General features: G+C 44.6%; 1 protein-coding gene across 1 annotated transcript; it reads right to left on the reverse strand.

Annotated features, from left to right (window-relative positions):
* Nucleotides 1–377: 377 nt before the first annotated feature.
* On the reverse strand, nucleotides 378–14,343 carry LOC112256698 (transforming growth factor beta-3 proprotein). Its single transcript, XM_024430126.2, has 7 exons — nucleotides 13,532–14,343; nucleotides 4,777–4,940; nucleotides 3,378–3,507; nucleotides 3,123–3,230; nucleotides 2,205–2,376; nucleotides 1,590–1,743; nucleotides 378–1,471 (listed from the first exon to the last, which is right to left on the reverse strand). Exons 1-7 carry the CDS (start codon nucleotides 13,875–13,877, stop codon nucleotides 1,313–1,315), a joined length of 1,233 nt encoding a protein of 410 aa, XP_024285894.1. The 5' UTR covers nucleotides 13,878–14,343; the 3' UTR covers nucleotides 378–1,312.
* Between the last annotated feature and the right edge of the window lie 13,526 nt (nucleotides 14,344–27,869).

Below are 27,869 nucleotides of genomic sequence, written 5' to 3' on the forward strand. Positions count from 1 at the left end.
GTGGGTTGTGCATGTATTGCAAGGTAATACTTACTAATAGCCTTTTGCCTGTGTCTCCCCAACTGTTGTACTGTAAGGACCAAACATTGTGGTGACCAATAGTGACCATTTCAAAGCAAGTCCATTAATATCGGTTGCAATATGTTGTTCATGCCAGTGTCTATATGTACTCTAAATGGTTGCAGTGTATCTTTAAAAAAAAAGAAAGTTGTCAATCTCTTCAGTTTCTAGCACCTATGAAAGTAAACATTTTTTACGCTTCAGGACTAGGACCTCAATATGAATAGCTGTATTGTTGAGCTGAGCCTAAATGCTGAATTTACACTGATATCCACAAATTATGATTACTTTCAGATACAAACATTTAATAACATCTGTTCTTCCAAGACTATTTTTTTATTTTAAAAAAGTGTTTAAGAGTAATAGCAATAAAAACATTTACACGTTCACTTAGTGACATTTATCGTCTTGTACAACAGAAAAGTCTGCTCCATTTGCGGGGGAAAAAATCCCTAAAAACATGATTCTGTTGCATATTAGAGGTAAACATAACCATGAAGATACGTGGTTGAATAAAAGTTGTTTTCCAGCATGTTGTATTTTTCCTAAGATACCGGTAACTTGAGTCCATCAGCATCTGCCCTAGACGAACAATGTAAGGGAGCTGTGGTGCGCACCACGCTAGTTTCCAGCATAGACAGTCTGTTCTGTGCGTCAAGGCCTTGTGTTATGCCTCCATTAAAAAGGATGGTTCAAAAGCCTGACAGAGCTTTTGCTTTAGCCCCTTTGATGTAGTCATTTGCACTGTAAATCCAGGTTCTCAGTGGGTCTCTCTTTTTGACTGCAACTACGGTGTGTCCTTGAGTAGGCAGTGGTCAAGGCTCGAACAGCTTTCGTCTGTTCTTTTCCGCTGTTCAGAGGTTGGCTTTGAATGCCCGTGGTCATATGGCACAAAGGTACGGGCAGTTCAGAAGGCTGAAATATTGACAAAAGAATGAGGAAAACACTTGACGTTGAAAAGAAAAAAGCCATTGTAAAAGGCCCATAAAAAGTTATGTTGACGTTGAGATTGCTGGGTCTGGAGTGGTATTTGAAAGTCATTTGGACACACAGCCTGGGGATTGTGGGTAGAGTGGTGGACTGCGTCTCTCTCTGCAGGCCCTCTGCGTGTGCTCGGCTGAGGAATGAGGAGGGTGGAGAGTGTTGAGGGTGGACAGAGGTACTCTTGGTGGTGGGACAGACGGCACGCCACCCTCCACTCCCTCAGTGCCGTGCAGGCCCTGTCAGATCCCAGTGTGCTGGGCTGGGGCCCTTAGCTGCACTTGCAGGACTTGACGATCATGTTGGAGAGCTGCTCCACCTTGGGGGTGCGGCCCACGTAGTAGAGGATGGTGAGGGGCTCCAGGTCCTGAGGCACACAGCAGGGAGAGGCAGACGCCTCAGGGTTCAGGGTGTTGTACAGACTCAGCATCTACAGGGGAATAGAGGTGTTTGTGTGATAATAATATTTGTAACACAGGGTAATGAGTCATTAGTGGTGTACAAGTCGTGTCTCATTAGTGGTGTACATTAGTGGTGTCGTGTCTCACCGAGCTGTGTGTGGTGTCTGCGCTCCGTAGGTAAGGGCAGGGCCCGGAGCAGAAGTTGGCATAGTATCCCTTCGGCTCGTGGATCCACCTCCAGCCCAGATGCTGGCGGAAGTCAATGTAGAGGGGTCGCACACAGCAGTTCTCTTCATAGTTACTACAGCAGGCAGGGGAGAGAGAGTGATAATTATGAAGAAATTATACACATTACCTGAAGGAGAAACACTCTATTTCCAAGTTGAGTATATTTCACTACATGCATGCAGTCTGAGAAGCCCAGAAATACCACTGGAAGGTGTGTCCTTATTTCACTGTCGTACACTTTAACACAGGGACAGATCTCGACTTGTAATGCCTCTGCCTTTCCAGAGACTGACAGCAAATTAACCAGCTTATTCGTATGCGCAATGCTCCTCTGCCAAGTAAATTAGAAATGAGAGAAGACATATTGCCATTTGAGATCCACCTTGACCTACTATATTGCTTACAGGAGTAATTAGGGGCTATTCATCTATTGGACACAAATGTGTCTACTCATCCTGCAGCAAATTTTCATCTAAATATATGACATGCACTCTAAAATCGTGATTGAATTACTAGAGTGAGGTGGTTACTTACGAGAAGCAGTAGTTGGTGTCCAGGGCTCTCTTGCGTCTGCGGGATGAGGACTGGGCGTCTAGCCTGTGAGGGGGCAGCATCATGAGGATGAGGTGAGGGAAGAGCTGCTCCTTCTGCTTCTTCAGTCTGCTACCCAGGTCCCAGCGACTCTCATCGTAGTCACCCTCCACACCTACAGGAGGATGATCCAGGGATGTCAGATGTCTCAGAGGGAAGTGTCATCAGTGGATGAAATGGTACATAGAACAAGACCATTCCATATTCAAATTGGACAATTTGGTTAATTCAAGCTGAAGTGCAGTCCTAGTCCATTAGAAAATTGTGCATAAGTGTGTCTGAGTAAGTTATACCAAATTAAAATTTTAGTCGTAGTACTTTCTGTAAAGTTTTAAAAGCATTGTCTTCACTGGTGAGAGGCTGGACTTGAGACATCCCCCACTCCTCCTCCTCCTCCTCCTCCTCCTCCTCCACCAGTCAGAGCTGGTCCCTCTGTCCTCCCCCTGGGTTAGTGTCTGCTCATCCAATCTTCCCCTGATAGCAAAAGCAGTAGAGAACTCAGGAGAGACGCTGCCGGTGGATACGGACGCCCTTCTTAATTCGGGGCCAAGCATCTGAGCGCCGTGGAAGCACATTCCTTGTGGCCTAGCCAGTCAGGGCAGCGTTCCCAGGACCAGGGGCCCCCAATTCTAAGTGAGATACCAGACCAATTGTATTCCCATGATATTTTCTCTCTCTCTCTTTCTCTCATAAAAAAATGCCAAATAACTATCAACCATTGAGGCCCATGTTCACTGGATAAGACTTCAGAGGGTCTTTTTCTTAATCAGAGCTCGTACGGAAAGAAAGAGGGGCTGTGAAGAGCAGTGGAAAAGCCAAAAACGATTCTCATACAAAATGAGGCACCTCGTGTCATCTGACCTTTGAACTTCACATCTAGCACCTCGTTGACATTTTCGATGATGTCACCATTGGGGTTGAAGGTGTGGCAGGGGCAGTGCACACTGATCTCCAAGCCCAGGTTGGTCTCTGAGGGGAAGAAGAGGAAGTGGTATTTAACTTTGAGGCCATTTTTCTTTGTCCAAATGAACTTGAGTTTCCAAATACCCTTTGCTCATGCTTTGATATGCAACATACGGTATGAGACAGGGAACATTGGGGCTTTAGTCCACTCACCTCGGTACATGAGCCATTCCCTGACTGTGTCTGTGACATCGAAGGAGACCCACTCTGGCATTCCTTTGGTCAGGGCGTTCTTGCCCCCGATGTAGCGCTGCTTGGCTATGTGGTCGTCTGGCCGCAGGATCTGCCAGCCAGAGGTAAGAAAGTGACCCAGCTGCATATGCTCACTCTCTCTCCCACACACACACACACACACCAGACTGCAACCCAGCCAGCTCTGCCTGAGCCAGACGCTCCAGGATGCCCTGGGCCAAACGTCTTCCTCATGGAAAAAGTGACTCCCTGTGTTGATATCCCCATTTTGCAAGTTAATGCCTGTGTGTAGCCCTACTGCCAATGAGAACCTGGCTGTCCCTCCCATCTGCACTTCAAACAATTGGGCTCTCAACATTCTGGGTTTCCTTACACTGGTCTAGTCAGGATGAGGCACTGCATATGGTGCTAGAGTCGCCATTGATTCAGATCTGAGCGTCTCTGAGTATGTGCTGTATACCAGCATGAAAGTGTACTTTACTCTACGTCTCAAATTGCGGGACTGAGGCATAGGATGTAGAGAGCCACACTTTAAACAGCACCTAAGGTTTCTGTGAACAGGGAGAGAGAGGCCAGTGAAGTTGGGGGCTCAGCGCCTAGTCCCACAGCAGGCTGGATAACCAGGTTCCTGAACATTGTCAGCATCTAATCTGGCTTCTTGTGGGAACAGGAGACCCAGCGAGAGAGTGCAGCCAGTGCCAGCCTCTGCCAATCAGCTCCCAGCTATGTGTGGGGGCGCCGCTCCGTTTACTCCCCCAGTCAATCTGAGCTGAGCTCGACCCTGGCTAGAGCAGAGCTCGCCTCAGGCAGTATGCGGGCCGGAGACGCTTGTCTCCCTGGCAGGAAATGTTGGCAGCTGATCATGGCTCCAAGTCTCTCACTGGAGATTAATGAGAGAACTGAGCGAAGACCCATCCCTGCCACCCCACATACACCCCACAATCCCTGGACAAACACACATCATTTAAACACACAAATCCAGGTGCAGATGTCTGAATCCCCTGTTGAAAACATCGAACGGAACTTGAAGAAAGGGTGGTTGGACAAAAGCTTGGAGATTGACAGCTGTGAAAGGAGCGATATCAAAACGGTAATCTTGAGTTTCTCTGAGTCTGCTGTAGCACACTCTTAAAGTTTTACAAATGGACTTATGTAGAATCCATTTGACTTGAGGCACATGGAATAATGATCATCACTTAAAAAGATGAGAGGGGAATTAGGGGACCTGTATAAATAGGTGTAGACCAACACTACATGTAGACCAACACTGTCCCATGTGCATTGAGCCATATGGGAGAATTGGATCACGACCCCCCTGCATGCTTGAGCACAGTGGGAATGAAATAGTACATTCACACACCTGGTAGAGCTCAATCCTCTGCTCGTTCCTCTTGGCGCTAGAGTTGGGGACACGAAGGGCTCGGAACTCGGCTCTGAAGAGGTTGGTGGAGTTCTTCTCCATGGCCGAGACATTGAAGCGGAACACCTTGGAGGTGATGCCCTTGGGGCAGTAGGGAAGGTCATCTGCAGAGCATAACACACTTTAGTCACAGACAAGGTGAGCCACCTTAAAACACTATAATTATGCAATCCTCCCTGCTTACACACAGCAGGACTGTGACTAAAGTCGTCACTCTGTACACAGCCTAAAATCTGTTTTGAAATAAAATGATTGGTCAATCTTTTATCTATCGTCTGAATTTCGTAGTGTTTGATACTATAAACAAATGTTGTTCACAACAGAAAAAATACAGTTAACCATTCTTCAACTATTGCCAGTGAATAAAACTAAGCCTTGGGCCATCTGGTTATACTTCATGCAGTGCGAGTTAGCAACAAGTTGAAGTCATGAAATGAAAACCAAATGTCCCATGTGTTGGTGGAACTGAATAGGCTGGTCTAAGATGGCAGGGTGCTCCTCCCCCCTCCCGATCCAGAGCTCAACAGGTGCTCAGAAAGCTAGGACAGAAGCCAAGCATTCCCTGGAACAACCAACCAGCTCAGTGCACATGTGCAATCACATGCATGTAGATACAGAACGCAAGTTCTATCAATGTGTTGTTTGTAAGGGGTAAAGACAGTCCTTCGGTGACTGTTTGTCAGGGGGGCTGAGTGTATAACAGAGTAGCGCCTTAAGGTTTTCTTAGCCATCAATTGAGTAATGAATTGGAAGGGGAACAAGTCCTGTCAACCTGTGGTGTGGTTGTGTAAGGCAGACAGTGAACTCCGCTTCAGTAGTACAGTACAGTAGTTACAGTAACAGCCACAGAACACTTCTCGATGGCCCTCTTCTGAAATACTTCCTGTTGCACTGCCAGTCAAGGATACCATTGAATTGTTTATTATTTTAACAGGCCGAGCGCATGCAGTGTTGAGCAAAACAAGAACACGGCAAGCGTTTTACAAGCTAAGTGGAAACACTAATTTACAGCCAAGCCATCGCTAATTTATTACCCCAAGCCTGAGCTTTAATAGAGACCCTGTGATTCGCTGTGGTGGTTAACAAGGACACTGCACCTTTGGTTGACATCTAGATCTGTTTATAACAATGGAGAAGGATGTTTGTGTATAATGGATTGTGAGCTTACACGTCTACCTAAACTTTCTATGACCCGTAATCCTATTTCACTGCGGCTTTGCCATTATCCGATATTTCCATTGACTGTTCCCCCCCCCCACACACACTTTTTTCAAGTGACCTTTTCAGTCTTGACTCTTCACCCCTAGCCAAATATCTGTCCTGTGCTTCCTCACAATCTATAAGGGCTCCGTACTCCCTTGGCCTGTCCCACACACCCTTTCTCTCTCGTCTCCTGTGTCCCTCTGCCTCCCCCACAGAAGGTGGAAAGCCCCACTTTGAGAGGAGATTTGAAATTCTAATCAAGTCTTTAGTTTCCTTTTGGATGACCTCATTTTTCCCATTGCAATGGTTTTAGGTGGATTTCGCATTAAGGCTTATTTTTGCCAAGGGTCTGAAGGTAATTTGTTCCATGGCTGTGAGTGCAGGGGATAGCTAGTATAATTAGAGTGAAATACACAGCAGGATCATTGACAGTCTCTCTCCTCTCTATTATCAGATCTGGTTCTAAGGCCAGCAGCGTGAGGATGCTGATATCAGCAGAATCTGGACCTGAACTTTATCTGGAATAACCAAAACATGTCCCAAAGAGCTTCTCTGGGCCCTCAAAATAGATTATTTGTCAATGCGACAAACTTTTATTACATTGTAGCCCTCCCCATTTCTCAAGGTGGTTCACTGTTCTTTCGAGATTCATTGTGAAAATAGTAACTTTTTTGTTGTTGTTGTGTAATGACAAACCACAAACAGGTATCACAGTTACATACTACACACAAAGTACTATTTAGAATTGTATATCTACACTGTAATTACACTAACCACCTGCTTATGTAACTACTATGTAAATACATGGTTTTCATGGCACTTAACATGAAGTGGTACAAACACCTCTCTCACTTTTCCCAGGGGACTGAAACGGAGGTCCTGCTTTTTGTAACCTCTCTCTTTTCTTTGGCAGTATGTCGTCAATGACTTTCATAGAGTCTGGACTGTGGAGCTGAGAAAGCTGACTTCTGAGGACCAGTTGGAAACCATCCACTAACACTTTGACAGAAGTGTGATGTAGTCAAAATGTTCAGCAGTTGACCAGATATATTTATGTTCTAGGTCAGGGGTACTCAACTCTTACCCTACAAAGTCCGGAGCCTGCTGTTTTTCTGTTCTACCTGATAATGAATTGCACACACCTGGTGTCCCAGGTTTAAATCGGTCCCTGATTGGGGGGAACAATGAAGAAATGCAGTGGAACTGGCTTAGAGGCCCAGAGTTGAGTTTGAGGGTTCTAGGTCAATAACATGGTCAATAGAAGAGTATTAGGTAAGGGCTGCAACAGTAGTGAAACCCTCCACATAGGAAGGCCTAGGGACAGACTTCAAATATCTCTGCTCTAAAGCTTCTCATAAAGCTTCCACCCCAGACAGACACTGCTCCCCCTGCGCCCTCCTCCATCCTCAAACCCTCTGCTTCCTGTGTCTGGGATGCCCCACCACACTAGCTCCTCCCTACCCTGGCAGGTGACATCACATAGAAGCTCCCAGCAATCAGCCTATTCCCAGTGCCATGATGTCAGTCTCTCCAAAGCTATGTGAAGGTAAACAAAGGAAATGGGAAGCATAGAAAGCAGGTGCTGGTCAGCTGCTGAGGAGTCTGGACCTTGTTTACCAGTGAAAAATGTCAACGGCGCTGCAAAAACTGGTATTATAATGTATTTAAATGGCCTATCAAACTAATCTTAAGGCTTATCCAGAAGGCCATAAATATTCATGTTTATCAACTAACGTTTCCATCTTAAAATAATAAGTAACCAATCATGCTTTCTAATCTGTCAATAAAAGAATACAGCTAACTCCAGATGACTAAATGTAATAACTTGAGCAGTAAATTCTAAATTCTTGCAACTGAAGTACTGATCATGCTCATAGAAACATACTGTTATGTCAAAGATTTGATCACCTGTGTGTGGTACTATCATTTGACCCTTGTGTTGTCTTAAGGGTCAAAAATGACCAGCTACTATGTTTAACAGCAGAGAAAACCCCTTCAATTCTATTTTTTCAACTTGAAATGTGATGACTTTTCCTAGAGTGACCCCAACATTTGAAAAAGTGAAACATCGCCTTTGTTCATATTTCCATGAAAGCTGTACACCACCAGGGTACAAAGATTGTCTTAGGGTCATTTGTGACCCGGCAGTTAAAATCATTTACACAACACACACACAATATGAGTAATTGAGATTGTGTGCTACTGATTGAACTTAGCCAGCAGCTCCTGAAGAGGAAGATCACCATGGTTGGCATAGTTAGAAAGAACAAGCATGAGCTCCCCCCTGCACTCCTCGCAACAAGGGGTAGAGAGGCCTTCTCATCAAACGTTTGCCTTCACCCCACTACCACTCTAGTTTCTTACCTCCCAAAGAGGAACAAGAATGTGGTTCTCCTGAGCACACTGCACAAAACGGCTGAGATCAGTGATCGTGAGGACAGGAAGCCAGCCATCATCCTGGACTACAACCACAAAAAAAGGAGACGTGGACAACCTGGACAAGGTGATTGGGACTTACAGCTGCAGGAGGATGACTGCCCACTGGTCCCTGGTCATGTTCCATAACATCATTGATGTGTCCTTATACAATGCCTTCGTGATATGGAACAAGATCGACCCTACCTGGATGCCTGATAAGCGGAACAAGAGGGTGTTGTTCCTGGAACAGCTGGGAAAGGCACTTGTAACCCCACACATTCAAAGGGAGCACCTCCCCCGCACAGCAGCCTCTGCAGTGCTTGTGAAAACTGTTCAGGGGGCTGAATCTTGTCCTGATCCACCTGAGGCTGCAGCTGGGGCAGGCAAGAGGAGGAGATGCCAATTCTTCCCCCCAAAGAAGGACTGTAAAACAAATACTTTGTGCTGCACATGTGAGAAATAAATCTGCAAAATCCATGCACACACACTTGCATACTGTCCTACATGTGCTAATTAGAGTTGACTGATTTAAGTTCTTCACGTTTTTGTATCTATTATTTTATTATTATTGTTGTTGCTTATACACCTTGTGGGTGGGGCAGTGGTTTTAAAAAATGGGAGAAGACTAGTATGTTGTTGTTGTTGAATTCCTCATTGTACAGTATATAATAATATCATTGTTGCCAAAAAAGTTCAAGATTGTTTCCCTTCAATAAAATGCATTCAAAACTACTTTCTGCACATTTCTGCTACTTTCTTAGGCTATACGAGTGCTATCTCTTGCTTCTTCTTTTTTTTTCACACCTATGCAGTACCTTTAGCAATAATAATAAACCTCTAGTAAAGAAAACAATTATGACAGGTGTGATGTAATAAAAATGAGTGTTGTCCACTGATTAAATGCAGTATTTTTAACCTGTATTTAACTAGGCAAGTCAGTTAAGAACAAATTCTTATTTTCAATGACGGGTTAAGTGCCTTGTTCAGGGGCAGAAAGACAGATTTTCACCTTGTCAGCTCAGAGATTTGATCTTGCAACCTTTCGGTTACTAGTCCAATGCTCTAACCACTAGGCTACCTGCCGCCCCATCTTTCTGTGTTGTGAAGAGGGAAAACAAATTTTGATGTGTGTGGTTGTTTCTTCATGAAAAAATATATTTGGGGTTTAAAATTCAATTAAGCTGCTTTAGTGAAGGTGAGTCATTTTTACCCTTAGGACAAGGGGAGTATACAGAATGTTAAGACTACAAAATTGTTAAACGCAATGCTTTAGTGTGGACCAGGCCCTCCTGTCCTGAGTAAGTCTCTACACATGGAGCCTGTGGCTGACTGCGTTAGATGAGATAATGTGATGGAGTTCTCTGCTGAAGTAAGACAGCTTTTTTTTCCACTTGATCAAGGATGAAGAGGGAAAAATGGCTGGGGGGGAGGGGGCGGCGTCTTTCGGAATGGACCAGAGAACTCTGTCTGTTTGCCTGGGATGACATCACTTTTCTACTATTCCGTATATCAGAAGCACTGCTGTCCTCAGCTCCGGTCCACATCCTTCTATCCTCCCGACGATGAATCAATGATTGCCATATGCCAGACTGACCACTCACTACAAGCTTTTCTTTTAAAGAAACCTGTCTCTGCCTAATTTTCAGCTATGAGAGCCAACAGGTGGTTTTCTTAGATGGTTCAATGGTTGCCTTTGGACAGTCTTACTATGTTACAGCAAACATAAAGACAGTGAATGAGTACTAATATATGTGGAGGAGTGAGTACAACTGGAGTTCAATCCCTAAACCTGTTGTGGGTTATGGAGATGCTTGGCCCTTGTGTCATTAGTTTGGCTCCTCTACCAGTGTTTGCCAAATGGCTCCCATCTGCACTTGTCATATCCACAGCTTTACTGTTTATATACACTGTTTATATTCAGAGATACCTAACTAGTGGTACAATGAGTATTTTGGCAAATTATTCTAGCTATTAAAGCATATGAGTCTGGGAGGAAAAGTCTCTGCTTCATCTTACACAGCCCTGTAACTGAATAATAAAAAGAGTGAAAAAGCACCACTGACAATAATCCAAGACATTCCCACTTTCCAAAGAGAGTGTATGTATAACCCATTAGATTATGGAAACGGATTTAAAAATTGCCATACTGTATTACCGTGGTTGTGCGTTCTAATATTTGTTAAATCCCTTTTTATTTTGGGGATTTCAAATCAAATCAAACTTTTTGTCACATGCGCCGAATACAACAAGTGTAGACTTTACTGTTAAATGCTTACGTACAAGCCCTTAACCAACTTTGCAGTTCAAGAAGAGTTAAGAAAATATTTACCAAGACCAAAACAAAAAGTAATAATAAAAAGTAACACAATAACGAGGCTATATACAGGTGGTACCAGTACCGAGTCAGTGTGCGGGGGTACAGGTTAGTTGAGGTAATTTGTACATGTGGGTGGGGGTGAAGTGACTTTGCATATATTTGTGTATTGTTTTGTTAGGTTTAACTGCACTGCTGGAGCTAGGAACATAAGCATTTCGCTACACCAACTATAGCGTCTGAAAAATATGTGTACGAGACCAATAACATTCGATTTTTGGTGACAGACATTACACTCACTGATACTTCTTATGAAAATGACATAATGGAAAGTGGAGGGAAGAGAAAAGTGGTTATTTGTCCAAACTGCAGGCCTTGTTAATGAGAGGATAAACACTCTCCCTCCCTTACAGTCTACTCTGGAGGGTGTATCTGGACATTAACAAGTAAAACAATTAAACAAACAAAAAACAGGGACAAAGAAAGTGCATTGTACTTTTACGTAAGTGTATGAAAAAGAATGAGTCTAGTCCCATAGACAATGAGTGACAACTGTAGCCTATAGGCCCTGTTTATTTACTTTGATCGTGACTGACAGGGTGATGTGACCAGGGCTCCTGACCATGACTGGTGCAGCCCATAGCTCACACATCAGACCTCTGTTTGTTTTGCGGACTCTGACTAAGGCAGTGGCGTAGCCAAAAATTAGTTGGTGGGTGGGACTGCATAAATTTGGGTGGGCACCAAAAACCAGCCAACTTTGTACACGTTTTGCCATGGGGCACAGAGAAAAATGTGCAGCTTTATAGCTAATCTCATGCTATTCTCTACACATTTTGTAATGAGGCCGAGAGAAAATGTTGCTTTTTAAAATCAAATTTCCTACAATTATACACATTTTGCTATGGGGCAGAGAGGACAATGTGTCGTTGTATAGCTCATTCCATGCTATTCTACACATTTTGCCCTGAGGCTGAGAGAAAATGTTGCATTTTTAAAGCTAATTGAAGACTAAATAAAGGTGTGTTGACTGTGATAAAGTCACGGGATTATGAGCTGTCTTGTTTGCTAAATGAACAAATTAAATAGGCAGTGGTATGGTGTATATAGACATAGAAGCACTGTGACATACACCTCTAAGTCATGGCTTATTGGAGGTGTGGCTTTCAGTTATTTTTTTTTGACAATCCATCCCGTGAGAGTGAATGTCATTCCAGGTCATCTATTCTGTTATATTTCATCAAATCTGACTAACACGGTGAATTGCTTTCTATGAATTTGATCTGAAGGTGTTTGCTTGTTTAGATAAAAAGACAAATAATGTCTTGTTTGGAACACTGACAAGAGCACCTGTCCCTACCCCGCTAAACCAAGGTGGTTGTAGTAGTTATTATTTTGAGAGTCAGATGCACAAATGGGACCCAGGAAACAGATTTGACACGGGACTGAGCTGTTGCCAGAGGAAGCACAGCTCGGTCTTTGAATAGCATGAAACACCTGCCATGTTGATCTTAAAGTAGTAACATGATGCAATGATTCAGCCCCTGAACAGTGAATAGGCCTGCTTCCAAGTCTTCCACTTAGTAAACAATTCCCTCCCTGAGAAAACTCACTGCAATAGAGAGGCAAGCTTCCAATAAACGTCTCACTCTGATTAGACTGGAAAAATCAGTTGTGGGTGGTTTATACAGGTAATGCCAACTAGGATTAGCAATTATGCTCTAGTGCACAAGCCAATTTGCAGCTGAATTAGCTGGGTTTTAACTTTTCAATAGAACCAATATCTTCTCTTTTTTTGCTGTAGTGTACACAATACATAATCAAACAATTGATAAAAAAGGTTTTGGATAAATGCATATTTGGACTTGGGAAAGAAAGGGTAATTGGAACAGTGGTTGGAGGGATGCTCAAATCGATGGAGTCCTAGAAAAAAATTGTTCCAATGGCATCTCAGACGGTCGTGTGCGCTATTGGGAGTTCCCATGGCTTTTGAGTGAGGAATGAGGGAGGAATGGCGCTTACGCCAATTAGACTGTTTGCTTTGCCCTCTCCAATGCCCGCGGTCTTTCCACTGCTCAGAGACGCGAGTGTGCGTTTAAGTTGTGTTCGCCAATTCATTTCAGGCGGATGGAACGCACGCCAAGCGAAGGTGTTCTTGCGTTCTTTAGTAGAATTTGTTAACATTTCCTCTACGTGTTTGCAGTATTTCGCATATGCTGCAGATCTACGGATGCTTTTATAATTTAATTCCGCTGGAATTAACATATGGCCAGTTGAAGGGAGACAATGACAAATTATATAAATAAAACACAGACAAATTGCATTACACACAGACATCTCTGTACTCTGGAGGGGCGTCAGAAGAATTATATTTTAAAGCGGAGTAAAACAAATTTGGCTAAATTGGCTTCTTCGGGAAATCATAAAGTTGCTGTCTTGTGTCTTTATTGGAGAATTATGCTCCTCGATTATTTTTACTCATTTTCATGGCAAACCACTATCAATTGATATTACATGCATGCGCTGCTCACCAGCTGTGGCATTCAGGTTTAAGAAATGACGCATCATCAGACCTGGACTGCATAGCCTTTCACCATGGAGCAATGGGCTATTTACATTTAATAATCAGGCTTTTGATCAGTAGGTTACCTAACATAATAGAAGCCACGGTGGCAACACGATCAGCTGTTTGGTATGATCATGATAGAAAAATGGCCTTCATGAGTAAAACGCGTAAATAGATACATGAACATTACTTACTGTTTTCTGGTGGTCCATTAATCATATTGAACTTGTAAATCTCTTTGGCGTAATATTCAGTCTCCGTGTTATCCTGTCCACAACTTTGCTGTCTGTCTCTCCCCAACTCCTCGATCAGCTCCTTCGTACTGTTATAGAGCGCCAGCACCTGAAACGGTACCTGATTCGGACCCACTGTTTGCGGCGGGCTGGTCATTCGAAGTTTACTAAGAATCTGTCCTCGGATTGCCTCTACTCTCTTTTTCTTTATGTGGTCTATGTCCACAGTGGTGCAAGTGGATAGTGACAAAGTCATTGTCACACAGTTCAACAGGAGGAAAAACAGAAGTGCTTTGCCCAAATGCATATTTCTATCTGCCCTCGCTTAGCTAATAATATGATGAAATATGTTTTTAAACATATGGTAAAGTGGAAAGAGAAAAATACACCAAATAATTTGGACTAAATTCCAGGAGAAATGTTACCCTCTATCTCTTTGCATTCAAGTGGTCAACGAGGTCTTTCCCCCGAGGAATCCCATCTTGTCAAGATAGGGCTAGTGTCATCTGGGTGCTAACCGGCTGTGCATTCCAAGAATAGTCCAGATCATTCTTGAAATTGTATCTTATCTGAGACCCCTTTTCATTCAACCTGTTGTCTTTGTTCTTCATATGTTCTGTCACAACCTTGACGTGTTCCGTTTTCTCTCTTCATTAGTTCATCATGACAAAATTCACTTTCCCCATTGCTTTTTATTTTTCATCAACTGTTGCTGGTGTTAAGTCAGTGCCGGTCTCCCTCGCGCTCCTGCCCGTTTTGCACAACCAGAGTTTCGTACTCAATGTGCGCGCAGTCCCTTCACTGATACTTTATAGTAAACCGTAGTTGTGACGTTTGGGAAGGAGGGACTGCAGATCATCATTGCAGAAGTACGCATTTCACACTATGATTATATCTGTCTATCTGGAGGCCATGTGCCACGTTTTACAGATAAATAAACAACTTGTTTTGTTTTTTTGATTGAACTTTGTAGTATTTATCCAATTCATACAAATAATAGCATACGCTGACATGTCAGGTCACAAAATAGTTTGGGTTCACACAAGAGCAGTGTACATTTTCAAGAAGTGAGAGTATGCCCCCTAGTGGATATGTGACGCTAATGTGGAAAACATTAGTGGAAAACCAAACCACTGCATATTACTTGATTTTCAGATCATTTAGTGATATCATGGGCGTACTTCTGTCATACCTTTATAATAAACCTGTATTAGCCTGTATGCTGACAGTATTTGTTTGTGATTGAAAATCGAATCATGTTTCTCTGTTGGCTTATATAATTTAAACTTTTTGTTATTTTATGTAATATCTGTTTGCGGTTTCAAATCAAATCAAATCAAATCAAATTTTATTTGTCACATACACATGATTAGCAGATGTTAATGCGATTGTTGTTTGTTATAACACAGGGCACGATTGAAAAAGATATCCTGGTCTCAAATGGGATTCTCTGTATAAATAAAGGGTCAATAAAAGTTTGAGTTATTGGTTCTGAGACATAATATCCATGTCCTTCAACTTTGCTAAAGTTGTTTGTCGAATTATTAATACAATCCAATGTCAGCAATGTCGCTTTTGGTGTAAAACGATACCCAGCATGCTTCCCTTGGGACTGCATGATAGGATATTTTACATTGCAGAAATCTCTACCACTAAAATGTATTGAGACGTAACATGATTTTTTTTAGGTCATGAATGACATGAACATATATAGTGGTATGAAGTCACTGGTATGGTGGCAGGGAGAGATTCCATATCAGTATCTCTATATATGGAACTCCACGGGGCTTAAATCAACATTCACTGGAAATAATCTAGTAAACAATACTGAACCTCCAATTGCTGGCATACACCCAACTATCCATTGACTAACAAAAATAAACTGCGGTTCAGATGCCATAAACTCATATGAGCTATACCAAAACTGTTAAAGCGATGCCAGACTACAGGGCATATAAGGCTAAGAATAACAAAGTTAATACGGGCTCCTTTCCTGACTGATAATTGGCTCAAATTATGACGATAAAAAAGACAACGTAAGTCTACATAGCATGTTTCCATATTGTTTCTGGGCTAATTGTCTGACTATCTACATTACGTTACATTTCATTTTGGCGCTAGCTAGCTACATAGCGTTCATTGCACCATTTTATTGTTGCTAGGTAACCTTAGCTGGTGTTTATAAACCTGTTCAACTGTCAAAACAATAACACGTTCTATAGGCACACACAACCAGGTTCAAAATAATACACACACACACATTGACTTGTTGCTACCAGAACATAATCAGACGTTTATTTCCCGTTTGCTCTGGTGGTGTTACATTTGGCTAGCACATCAAATAACCACAGTCGAGCTAGCGTAATGTGAGGTAGAAAAAGATTAGTTTACATTGATAGCCAGTTAGATACATTTCTCAAACGACAGCCAACGTAGCTAGCATTCGAGTCCAATGTTTAACGGCCGCATTGTTTACATCAAAGTTGGCTAGCAGCACTAATTACCCCGCTATCGAACTCTCTCCCCTTCACTATAATCTGTCTCCTAGCTCTTCGTCTGCTTCCTCCAAAACGCAACTATATTTTACCCAGGTATATTGCCCACTTAGCTAGTTTCAATTAAGAAATATACTGTTGTTTTCATGGACCGCTAGCTTGTGCTAGGCATGTCTTATTGACCTCACGTTACGAGACCAAGCTAGCGGTTTGTAGTAAAACAAATGCTAGCGCTGACACCTTGTGGTGATAATGTTGAACTGTATATGAATGACACCAGGATGATACATTACGTGAAGCAAACAAATATCAACTTTATTTCAAGCAACATGTTTTTTTTTTAATTAAATCAAATGAACCCTAAAATATTCCTTTCTGCACACCCTCTTGATAGTGATATGTGCTAATAATGTCTCTCTCCTGAGCATGTCATCCTAAGGATCCGCCCCATTTTTTTCAAACTTTTGCCTAAAATGACATACCCAAATCTAACTGCCTGCAGCTCAGAGCCTGAAGCAAGGATATGCAGATTCTTGATACCATTTGAAAGGAAACACTTTGAAGTTTGTGAAAATGTTAAATTAATGTAGGAGAATATAACACATTAGATCTGGTAAAAGATCATTCAAAGAAAAAAAAACATGTTTTTTCTTTTTTTCTTTCTTTGTATCATCATCTTTGAAATGAAGGAGAACGGCCATAATGTAATATTCCAGCCCAGGTGCAATTTCTATTTTGGCCACTAGATGGCAGCAGTGTATGTGCAAAGTTTTAGATTGATCCAATGAACCATTGCATTTCTGTTCAACATTTTGTATCAAGACTGCCCAAATGTGCCTAATTGGTTTATTACTACATTTTCAAGTTCATAACTGTACACTCTCCTCACACAATAGCATGGTATTCTTTCACTGTAATAGATACTGTAAATTGGACAGCACAGTTAGATTAACAAGAATTTAAGCTTTCTGCCAATATTAGATATGTCTATGTCCTGGGAAAAATTCTTGTTACCTACAACCTCATGCTAATCACATCAGCCTACATTAGCTCAACCGTCCCGCGGGTCCTGTAGAGGTTTTAAGGCCTACCTTCATTACAAGGGTTGGGCTTGCACAAATACATTTTCTGACGGCATGTAAAGGGAAAGGGAAATGGTTAACCTAGTCGGTTCTCCAACTGAATGTATTCAACTGAAATGTGTCTTCCGCATTTTACCCAACCCCTCTGAATCAGAGAAGTGTACAGAGTGTGCAGCCAACGGGTTTCTCCACGCATCGTGCCGACAGAAACAAACATCTTTCTGGTAAGAAGAGGGGCGGGGGCGTATGCCTTATGACTAACGTGACATGGTGTGATGAAAGAAACATACAGGAACTCAAATCCTTCTGTTCACCTGATTTAGAACTCCTCACAATCAAATGTAGACCGCATTATCTACCAAGAGAATTCTCTTCGATTATAATCACAGCCGTATATATCCCCCCCAAGCAGACACATCGATGGCTCTGAACGAACTTTATTTAACTCTCTGCAAACTGGAAACGATTTATCCGGAGGCTGCATTCATTGTAGCTGGGGATTTTAACAAGGCTAATCTGAAAACAAGACTCCCTAAATTTTATCAGCATATCGATTGCGCAACCAGGGGTGGAAAGACCTTGGATCATTGTTACTCTAACTTCCGCGACGCATATAAGGCCCTGCCCCGCCCCCTTTCGGAAAAGCTGACCACGACTCCATTTTGTTGATCCCTGCCTACAGACAGAAACTAAAACAAGAGGCTCCCACGCTGAGGTCTGTCCAACGCTGGTCCGACCAAGCTGACTCCACACTCCAAGACTGCTTCCATCACGTGGACTGGGAGATGTTTCGTATTGCGTCAGATAACAACATTGACGAATACGCTGATTCGGTGTGCGAGTTCATTACAACGTGCGTTGAAGATGTCGTTCTCATAGCAACGATTAAAACATTCCCTAACCAGAAACCGTGGATTGATGGCAGCATTCGTGTGAAACTGAAAGCGCGAACCACTGCTTTTAATCAGGGCAAGGTGTCTGGTAAGATGACTGAATACAAACAGTGCAGCTATTCCCTCCGCAAGGCTACTAAACAAGCTAAGCGTCAGTACAGAGACAAAGTAGAATCTCAATTCAACGGCTCAGACACAAGAGGCATGTGGCAGGGCATGTCTACAGTCAATCACGGACTACAGGAAGAAATCCAGCCCAGTCACGGACCAGGATGTCTTGCTCCCAGGCAGACTAAATAACTTTTTTGCCCGCTTTGAGGACAATACAGTGCCACTGACACGGCCTGCAATGAAAACATGCGGTCTCTCCTTCACTGCAGCCGAGGTGAGTAAGATATTTAAACGTGTTAACCCTCGCAAGGCTGCAGGCCCAGACGGCATCCCCAGCCGCGCCCTCAGAGCATGCGCAGACCAGCTGGCCGGTGTGTTTACGGACATATTCAATCAATACCTATACCAGTCTGCTGTTCCCACATGCTTCAAGAGGGCCACCACTGTTCCTGTTCCCAAGAAAGCTAAGGTAACTGAGCTAAACGACTACCGCCCCGTAGCACTCACATCCGTCATCATGAAGTGCTTTGAGAGACTAGTCAAGGACCATATCACCTCCACCCTACCTGACACCCTAGACCCACTCCAATTTGCTTACCGCCCAAATAGGTCCACAGACGATGCAATCTCAACCACACTGCACACTGCCCTAACCCATCTGGACAAGAGGAATACCTATGTGAGAATGCTGTTCATCGACTACAGCTCGGCATTCAACACCATAGTACCCTCCAAGCTCGTCATCAAGCTCGAGACCCTGGGTCTCGACCCCGCCCTGTGCAACTGGGTACTGGACTTCCTGACGGGCCGCCCCCAGGTGGTGAGGGTAGGCAACAACATCTCCTCCCCGCTGATCCTCAACACTGGGGCCCCACAAGGGTGCGTTCTGAGCCCTCTCCTGTACTCCCTGTTCACCCACGACTGCGTGGCCACGCACGCCTCCAACTCAATCATCAAGTTTGCGGACGACACAACAGTGGTAGGCTTGATTACCAACAACGACGAGACGGCCTACAGGGAGGAGGTGAGGGCCCTCGGAGTGTGGTGTCAGGAAAATAACCTCACACTCAACGTCAACAAAACTAAGGAGATGATTGTGGACTTCAGGAAACAGCAGAGGGAACACCCCCTATCCACATCGATGGAACAGTAGTGGAGAGGGTAGCAAGTTTTAAGTTCCTCGGCATACACATCACAGACAAACTGAATTGGTCCACTCACACAGACAGCATCGTGAAGAAGGCGCAGCAGCGCCTCTTCAACCTCAGGAGGCTGAAGAAATTCGGCTTGTCACCAAAAGCACTCACAAACTTCTACAGATGCACAATCGAGAGCATCCTGGCGGGCTGTATCACCGCCTGGTACGGCAACTGCTCCGCCCTCAACCGTAAGGCTCTCCAGAGGGTAGTGAGGTCTGCACAACGCATCACCGGGGGCAAACTACCTGCCCTCCAGGACACCTACACCACCCGATGTTACAGGAAGGCCATAAAGATCATCAAGGACATCAACCACACGAGCCACTGCCTGTTCACCCCGCTATCATCCAGAAGGCGAGGTCAGTACAGGTGCATCAAAGCTGGGACCGAGAGACTGAAAAAACAGCTTCTATCTCAAGGCCATCAGACTGTTAAACAGCCACCACTAACATTGAGTGGCTGCTGCCAACACACTGACACTGACACTGACACTGACTCAACTCCAGCCACTTTAATAATGGGAATTGATGGGAAATGATGTAAATATATCACTAGCCACTTTAAACAATGCTACCTTATATAATGTTTACATACCCTACATTATTCATCTCATATGCATACGTATATACTGTACTCTATATCATCGACTGCATCCTTATGTAATACATGTATCACTAGCCACTTTAACTATGCCACTTTGTTTACATACTCATCTCATATGTATATACTGTACTCGATATCAGCTACTGTATCTTGCCTATGCTGCTCTGTACCATCACTCATTCATATATCCTTATGTACATATTCTTTATCCCCTTACACTGTGTATAAGACAGTAGTTTTGGAATTGTTAGTTAGATTACTTGTTGGTTATTACTGCATTGTCGGAACTAGAAGCACAAGCATTTCGCTACACTCGCATTAACATCTGCTAACCATGTGTATGTGACAAATAAAATTTGATTTGATTTGATTTGATAAGCTATAGAAGTAACATCTGGTATCCTTCAACATGGTCGGCCTTGTTAATTGTCCTTCAACATGGTTAGCCTTGTATTTTCTTTCAAGTTATTAGCAAATGATTAACACACACGTTCTCAGATGTGTGAGTGCTTTTACTATTTATACAGTATCATTTTAAATGGAGAAAACATATCAGCAAAATGTAAACAATGTGTGAGGATTTGCAAATCCTGTTTTCGTAAGGAAATGACAAGCCAGATGTACAAGTACATTGGACATGCCCACAAGGCCAATAATAGTCCCATCATGTCTGCATTGTGCATGCATGCCATAAATAATCTCACATCCACTGTAACCAATAGTGGAGGCAAGAAAAAAAATCCCTGGAGAGTGACCACAATGAAGGTTAACTTTTACATGGGCTGCAAAGTAGCTATGTAATGTATGAATTCCATCCTTGCATGGCTGACTGGGCCAGAAATCCTAATCAGATACACTTGTAGCTAGCATACCAACCACTAGAGAAGGAAGACAATAAGTGTAGCAAAATGAAGCAAATCAGTGCAAAATTAGAGGGCATCATCCAGCAGCCAAGATGCTTACAGCATTAAAATATAGATTGGTTCATGATAGACTGGAGGAGACACTACTTCAAGTCTCAGGGTGGATGACATCACATCACAGTGGCTACCAGAATTTATCTGCAGTTCACCTCTGCTACAGTCACACCCCTTTCACCTCCTCCTATGCCACCAACTCTGATCTGAGTCAATGTAGCAGAATTCAATTAGATTGACTCAGTTCACAAAGTCTGCTCTGCTGGCTGCTGAGATTGATGAGGAGAAGGAGGTCAGTAAGTGTAGCTGAAGGGTGAGTGTGTTGAGGTTGATGTGGAGAAGGAGGTCAGTGAGTGTAGCAGAGGGGTGAGTGTGTTGAGGTTAATGAGAAGGAGGTCAGTGAGTATAACAGAGGGGTGAGTGTGCTGAGGGTGATAAGGAGGAGGTCAGTGAGTGTAACAGAGGGGTGAGTGTGCTGAGGGTGATAAGGAGGAGGTCAGTAAGTGTAGCTGAAGGGTGAGTGTGTTGAGGTTGATGTGGAGAAGGAGGTCAGTGAGTGTAGCAGAGGGGTGAGTGTGTTGAGGTTAATGAGAAGGAGGTCAGTGAGTATAACAGAGGGGTGAGTGTGCTGAGGGTGATAAGGAGGAGGTCAGTGAGTGTAACAGAGGGGTGAGTGTGCTGAGGGTGATAAGGAGGAGGTCAGTAAGTGTAGCTGAAGGGTGAGTGTGTTGAGGTTGATGAGGAGAAGGAGGTCAGTGTTACGGTTTTCTAGGTGTGAAGGAGAGTCGGACCAAACTGCAGCGTGTAGATTGCGATCCATGTTTAATGAACAACGTGAAACATGAATAAACACAAAACACTACAAAACAAAGAACGTAACGAAAACCGAAACAGCCTATACTTGTGTAAATAAACAAAGAGATAGGAACAACGACACTAAGGACAATCACCCACGACAAACTCAAAGAATATGGCTGCCTAAATATGGTTCCCAATCAGAGACAACGATAAACACCTGCCTCTGATTGAGAACCACTCCAGACAGCCATAGACTTTGCTAGATAACCCCACTAGCTACAATCCCAATACATACACACCAAAACCCCAAGACAAAACACACCACAATACAAAAACCCCATGCCACACCCTGGCCTGACCCAATACATGAAGAAAAACACAAAATACTTAGACCAGGGCGTGACAGAACCCCCCTATGGTGCGGACTCCCGAACGCACCTCAAAACAATAGGGAGGGTCCGGGTGGGCGTCTGTCCATGGTGGCGGCTCCGGCGCGGGACGTGGAACCCACTCAGTCAATGTCTTAGTCCCCTCTCCTCGCGTCCCTGGATAGTCCACCCTCGCCGCCGACCATGGCCTAGTAGTCCTCACCCAGAAATCCACTGGACTGAGGAGCAGATCGGGACTGAAGGACAGCTCGGGACTGAGGGGAAGCTCGGGAGTGAGGGGAAGCTCGGGAGTGAGGGGAAGCTCGGGCAGGTAGGTAGATCTACCAGATCCTGGCTGGCTGGTGGTTTCAGCAGATCCTGGCCGACTGGCGGATCTGGCGGATCCTGGCCGACTGGCGGATCTGGCGGATCCTGGCCGACTGGCGGATCCTGGCCGACCCCGGCCGACCGGCGGATCCCGGCCGACCCGGCATAAAATAATCAAGATCCCGGCCGGCCCCGGCCGAAAGAAGCGGATAGACCCCGGCCGGCATTCCTCATAAACGAGAGATAATTGAATAGTTAAATGAGTAGTGTTTAATACAAATAATAAGCCCCGGGATGGGGTGGAAGAGCGGATTAGCCGGCCCGGCCGACCCTGGCCGACCCTGGCCGACCCTGGCCGACCGGCAGATCCCGGCCGACTGGCGGTTCTGGCAGATCCCGGCCGACTGGCGGTTCTGGCAGATCCCGGCCGACTGGCGGTTCTGGCAGATCCCGGCCGACTGGCGGTTCTGGCAGATCCCGGCCGACTGGCGGTTCTGGCAGATCCCGGCCGACTGGCGGTTCTGGCAGATCCCGGCCGACTGGCGGTTCTGGCAGATCCCGGCCGACTGGCGGTTCTGGCAGATCCCGGCCGACTGGCGGTTCTGGCAGATCTATAGCCGACTGGCGGTTCTGGCAGATCCCGGCCGACTGGCGGTTCTGGCAGATCCCGGCCGACTGGCGGTTCTGGCAGATCCCGGCCGACTGGCGGTTCTGGCAGATCCCGGCCGACTGGCGGATCTGGCAGATCCCGGCCGACTGGCGGATCTGGAAGAGTCTGGCCGACTGGCGGATCTGGAAGAGTCTGGCCGACTGGCGGATCTGGAAGAGTCTGGCCGACTGGCGGATCTGGAAGAGTCTGGCCGACTGGCGGATCTGGAAGAGTCTGGCCGACTGGCGGATCTGGAAGAGTCTGGCCGACTGGCGGATCTGGAAGACTCTGGCCGACTGGCGGATCTGGAAGAGTCTGGCTGACTGGCGGATCCTGGCAGACTGAAAGATCTGGCTGCTCCACGCTGACTGGCGGCTCTGGCTGCTCCATGTAGGCTGACAGCTCTGGCGGCTCCGTGCAGACTGGCAGCTCCTTACAGACTGGCAGCTCCGTGCAGACTGGCAGCTCCGTGCAGACTGGCAGCTCCGTGCAGACTGGCAGCTCCTTACAGACTGGCAGCTCCGTGCAGACTGGCAGCTCCGTGCAGACTGACAGCTCCTTACAGACTGGCAGCTCTGTGCAGACTGGCAGCTCCGTGCAAACTGGCAGCTCCTTGCAGACTGACAGCTCTGGCTGCTCCATGCAGACTGACAGCTCTGGCTGCTCCATGCAGGCTGGCAGGAGGAGGAAGGCTCCGGCAGCGCTGGAGAGGCGAGGCGCACTGTAGGCCTGATGCGTGGTGCTGGTACTGGTGGTACTGAACCGAGAACACGCACAGGAAGCCTGGTGCGGGGAGCTGCTACCGGAAGGCTGGAGTGTGGGGGTGGCACAGGATGGGCTAGACCGTGAAGGCGTACTGGAGATCTTGAGAGCAGTGCTGGCACAGGACGTGCAAGGCTCCATTTAGGGATGTGCACAGGAGGCCTGGTACGTGAGGCTGGCACCAACTGTTTCCAGCCGACTAACACGCACCTCAGGACTTGGGAGTATGGAGCGCTAACCCAGGTGCCATCAAATCCGACACGTTCCGTCGGGCGAATTCCATGCAAAAAGCACCAACACAGCAACCTTCATTTCTCTCTCCTCCAATTTCCCCATTAACCCCCTTCAGTCTCTGTTTGGGCTCACCTCCAACACCGGCTCTGGTTCTGGTCTCCTCCTTGGCTCACGATAAACAGGGAGAGCTGGCTCAGGTCTGACTCCTGACTCTGCCACACTCTCCCTGAGCCCCCCAAGAAATTTTTGGGGCTGACTCTCAGGCTTCCTTCCGAGTCGCCGTGCTGCCTCCTCATACCGGCGAAAATGGGCTCCGTTTTCGAACGCCTCCAGTTCTTCTTTGGGGCGGCGATATTCTCCAGGCTGAGCCCAGGGTCCTTGAAACCTCCATTTAAACTGATTTCCTCCCATGTCCAGAAATCCATTTATAGCGCATCTCCTCTTTGGGCTGCTCCTGCATGTTGACACGCTGCTTGGTCCGTTGGTGGTGGGTGATTCTGTTACGGTTTTCTAGGTGTGAAGGAGAGTCGGACCAAACTGCAGCGTGTAGATTGCGATCCATGTTTAATGAACAACGTCAAAACACTGAATAAACACAAAACACTACAAAACAAAACAAAGAACCTGAATGTTGAAACCCAAAACAGCCTATACTTGTGTAAATAAACAAAGAGATAGGAACAACGTCCACACTCTAGCCAAGGACAATCACCCACTCCAGTGTTTACAATGTTCAAAGAATATGGCTATTTAAATATGGTTCCCAATCAGAGACAACGATAAACACCTGCCTCTGATTGAGAACCACTCCAGACAGCCATAGACTTTGCTAGATAACCCCACTAGCTACAATCCCAATACATACACACCAAAACCCCAAGACAAAACACACCACAATACAAAAACCCCATGCCACACCCTGGCCTGACCCAATACATGAAGAAAAACACAAAATACTTAGACCAGGGCGTGACAGTCAGTTAGTGTAGCAGAGGGGTGAGTGTGTTGAGGTTAATGAGAAGGAGGTCAGTGAGTGTAACAGAGGGGTGAGTGTGCTGAGGGTGATAAGGAGGAGGTCAGTGAGTGTAGCCAAAGGGTGAGTGTGCCGAGGTTGATGAGGAGAAGGAGGTCAGTTAGTGTAGCAGAGGGGTGAGTGTGTAGCACACGTGAACTAGTTGACAGGGGAGTGCTAGTCACTTTCTCAATTCATCCTTCCTCGATTCCTCTCCTCGTATCCTTCTAAAAACCCATTGGAGAAGAAGGTCAGAAGGGAGAGATCTTGTATTTTCCCCTCCAATACAATACAGGTGAGGAGATAATCAAGGAAAGACAAAGTGAGAATGCCCTAGTAGCTACATGTAATTATTTAAGCTACATATGTAGCTACATGTAGCTGTGTTGAATCTAGCTACTGCACACAGCTTTAACTATCTAGCATTTTGCATTTGCATTTAAAATGTATACTGAACAAAAATATAAATGCAACATGAAACAATTTCAAAGATTGTAACTCAGTACAGTTTATATAAGGAAATCAGGTCAATTGAAATAAATTCATTAGGCTCTAATCTATGAATTTCACATGACTTGTGTTACGAACCAGCTCATATCGCGTAACAAAGAGGGAGACAACGCAGAGATAAAGAAATGACAAACATCTTTATTAAATAAAGTAAACTATATCCAAGTAACAATGATGTGTGAAGTCAGTGGCTCCCAGACACACCCGCTGGGAGGCCAGGCCCAGCCAATCACCACCACATGGTCTGCTATTGTGAGGCCGTTTGGACCTATTGACAAATTCTCTAAAACAATATTGTAGGCGGTTTATGGTAGAGAAAGAACATTCAATTCTCTGGCAACAGCACTGGTGGACATTCCTGCCATCTGCATGACAATTGCACGCTCCCTCAAAACTTGAGACATCTGTGGCATTGTGTTGTGTAACAAAGTTGCAAATATTTAAGTGTCAAAGGGTCTGAATACTTCCCGAAGGCACTGTAAATCAATACAGTAAGTATTGTGAGTACATAGTCAGTACATAGTATAACTTAACTTGCTAGGAAATAAACAGAGATGATAAACTTGCAAACAATCTCCAATACACACGATACAATTTTAAGATAGCACCCGGGTTTAGATTTAGGCTAAACTGAACATGTTAATTGGCATCGTTGGAGCTCAAAAAAAATTATGCTAACATGCGCGCATGTTGATTTTGTCCACCCACACCAAACATGATCAGAACACGCATGTATATACTATATTAATTTGGGGACAGATCGAAAAACATTAAACATTTATGGCAATTTAGTTAGCTAGCTTGCTGTTGCTAGCTAATTTGTCCTGGGATGTAAACATTGGGTTGTTATTTTACCTGAAATGAACAAGGTCCTCTACTCCGACAATTAATCCACAGATAAAAGGGTAAACAGAGTTTGTTTCTCCTCCTTCAGGCTGTTTCTTCTTCTTCTTTGGAATTTATATGGCGATTGGCAACCAACTTGAAGGTGCATTACCACCACCAACTGGACTGGAATGTGGACCTCAGTTCATCTTTCAATCCCCCACATGGGTATATGCTCCTAAAAATGAATGAGGAGATGTTCAAGTTCTATTTTAGCCCCTGGCTATGCAGACGCTCGTTGACCCGCGCGAGCAGTGTGAATGCAATGATTGAATAACAGTTACTCCACACAGTTACTCATGGTTTCGTAGAAACCCCTTGAAAGCAACAGTTCCAAGGCCGTTGCCTATTTATAATCAAATTCGCAGAAAGTGCCCTGCATGCATCTGAAAAACGATGTTGAGTGTCAACAAAGCCCTCACATTCCCTCAGACCAAACTGTCCTCGCCAGCTCCCGATCCGATGAACCCAAGCTACATTAGCTCCTGAAGCCACTGGAACCTTGTCAATCCAGCCATGCAGCAAGCGAATTGAGACTACCCGATCGCTAAAATACGAATGTCACACCCTGACCTTAGAGAGACGTTTTATTTTCTCTATTTGGTTAGGTCAGGGTGTGATTTGGGGTGGGCATTCTATGTTGTCTATTTCTTTGTTGATTTTGCCAAGTGTTGCCTAGTATCGTTGTCTCTGATTGGGGATCACATATAAGTTGTCATTTTCCGTTTGGATTTTGTGGGGTGTTATTTTCTGTTTAGTCTCTGTTACCTGACAGAACTGTTCGCTTTCGTTTTGTTACTTTGTTTGAGTGTTTTTTGATAATAAAATAAATCATGAACACTTTTCACGCTGCCGCTTTGGTCCACTCCTTCCGACGACAGGCGTTACAACTAAACTATAAATCTTATTTTGTTAAGGTACGTAAAGTAGGGTACAGTTAAAACGAATTCGGGAAAAAACTATTTTTAGTACACATAAAGTTTTCCCACCTCACAAGAGCATCTGTCCCCTTTTTTTCTCTCCCTAGCAACAACAGAAAAAACTCCACAAAGCCCACTGCCCACCACTCATAGTCCAACTTGATTGGTTTAAACAGGTACACACCCTTCACATGAACAGAATCCTAAAGTTACAGTACATAATAATTTAACCAACATAGACCCAACAGCGAAGGCTGTAGTAAAACATAGAGCTTATGAAATTAAACAAATCTGTTTATACAGTGGGGCAAAAAAGTATTTAGTCAGCCACCAATTGTGCAAGTTCTCCCACTTAAAAAGATGAGCGAGGCCTGTAATTTTCATCATAGGTACACTTCAACTATGACAGAAAAAATGAGGAAAAAAATCCGGAAAATCACATTGTAGGGTATATAACAAAGTATTAAGATAAATTTTTGTTATTGACCAAATACTTATTTTCCACCATAAATTTGCAAATAAATTCATTAAAAA

The sequence above is a fragment of the Oncorhynchus tshawytscha genome, linkage group LG08 (genome assembly GCF_018296145.1).
Source record: "Oncorhynchus tshawytscha isolate Ot180627B linkage group LG08, Otsh_v2.0, whole genome shotgun sequence".
In the NCBI taxonomy this organism is placed as follows: domain Eukaryota; kingdom Metazoa; phylum Chordata; class Actinopteri; order Salmoniformes; family Salmonidae; genus Oncorhynchus; species Oncorhynchus tshawytscha.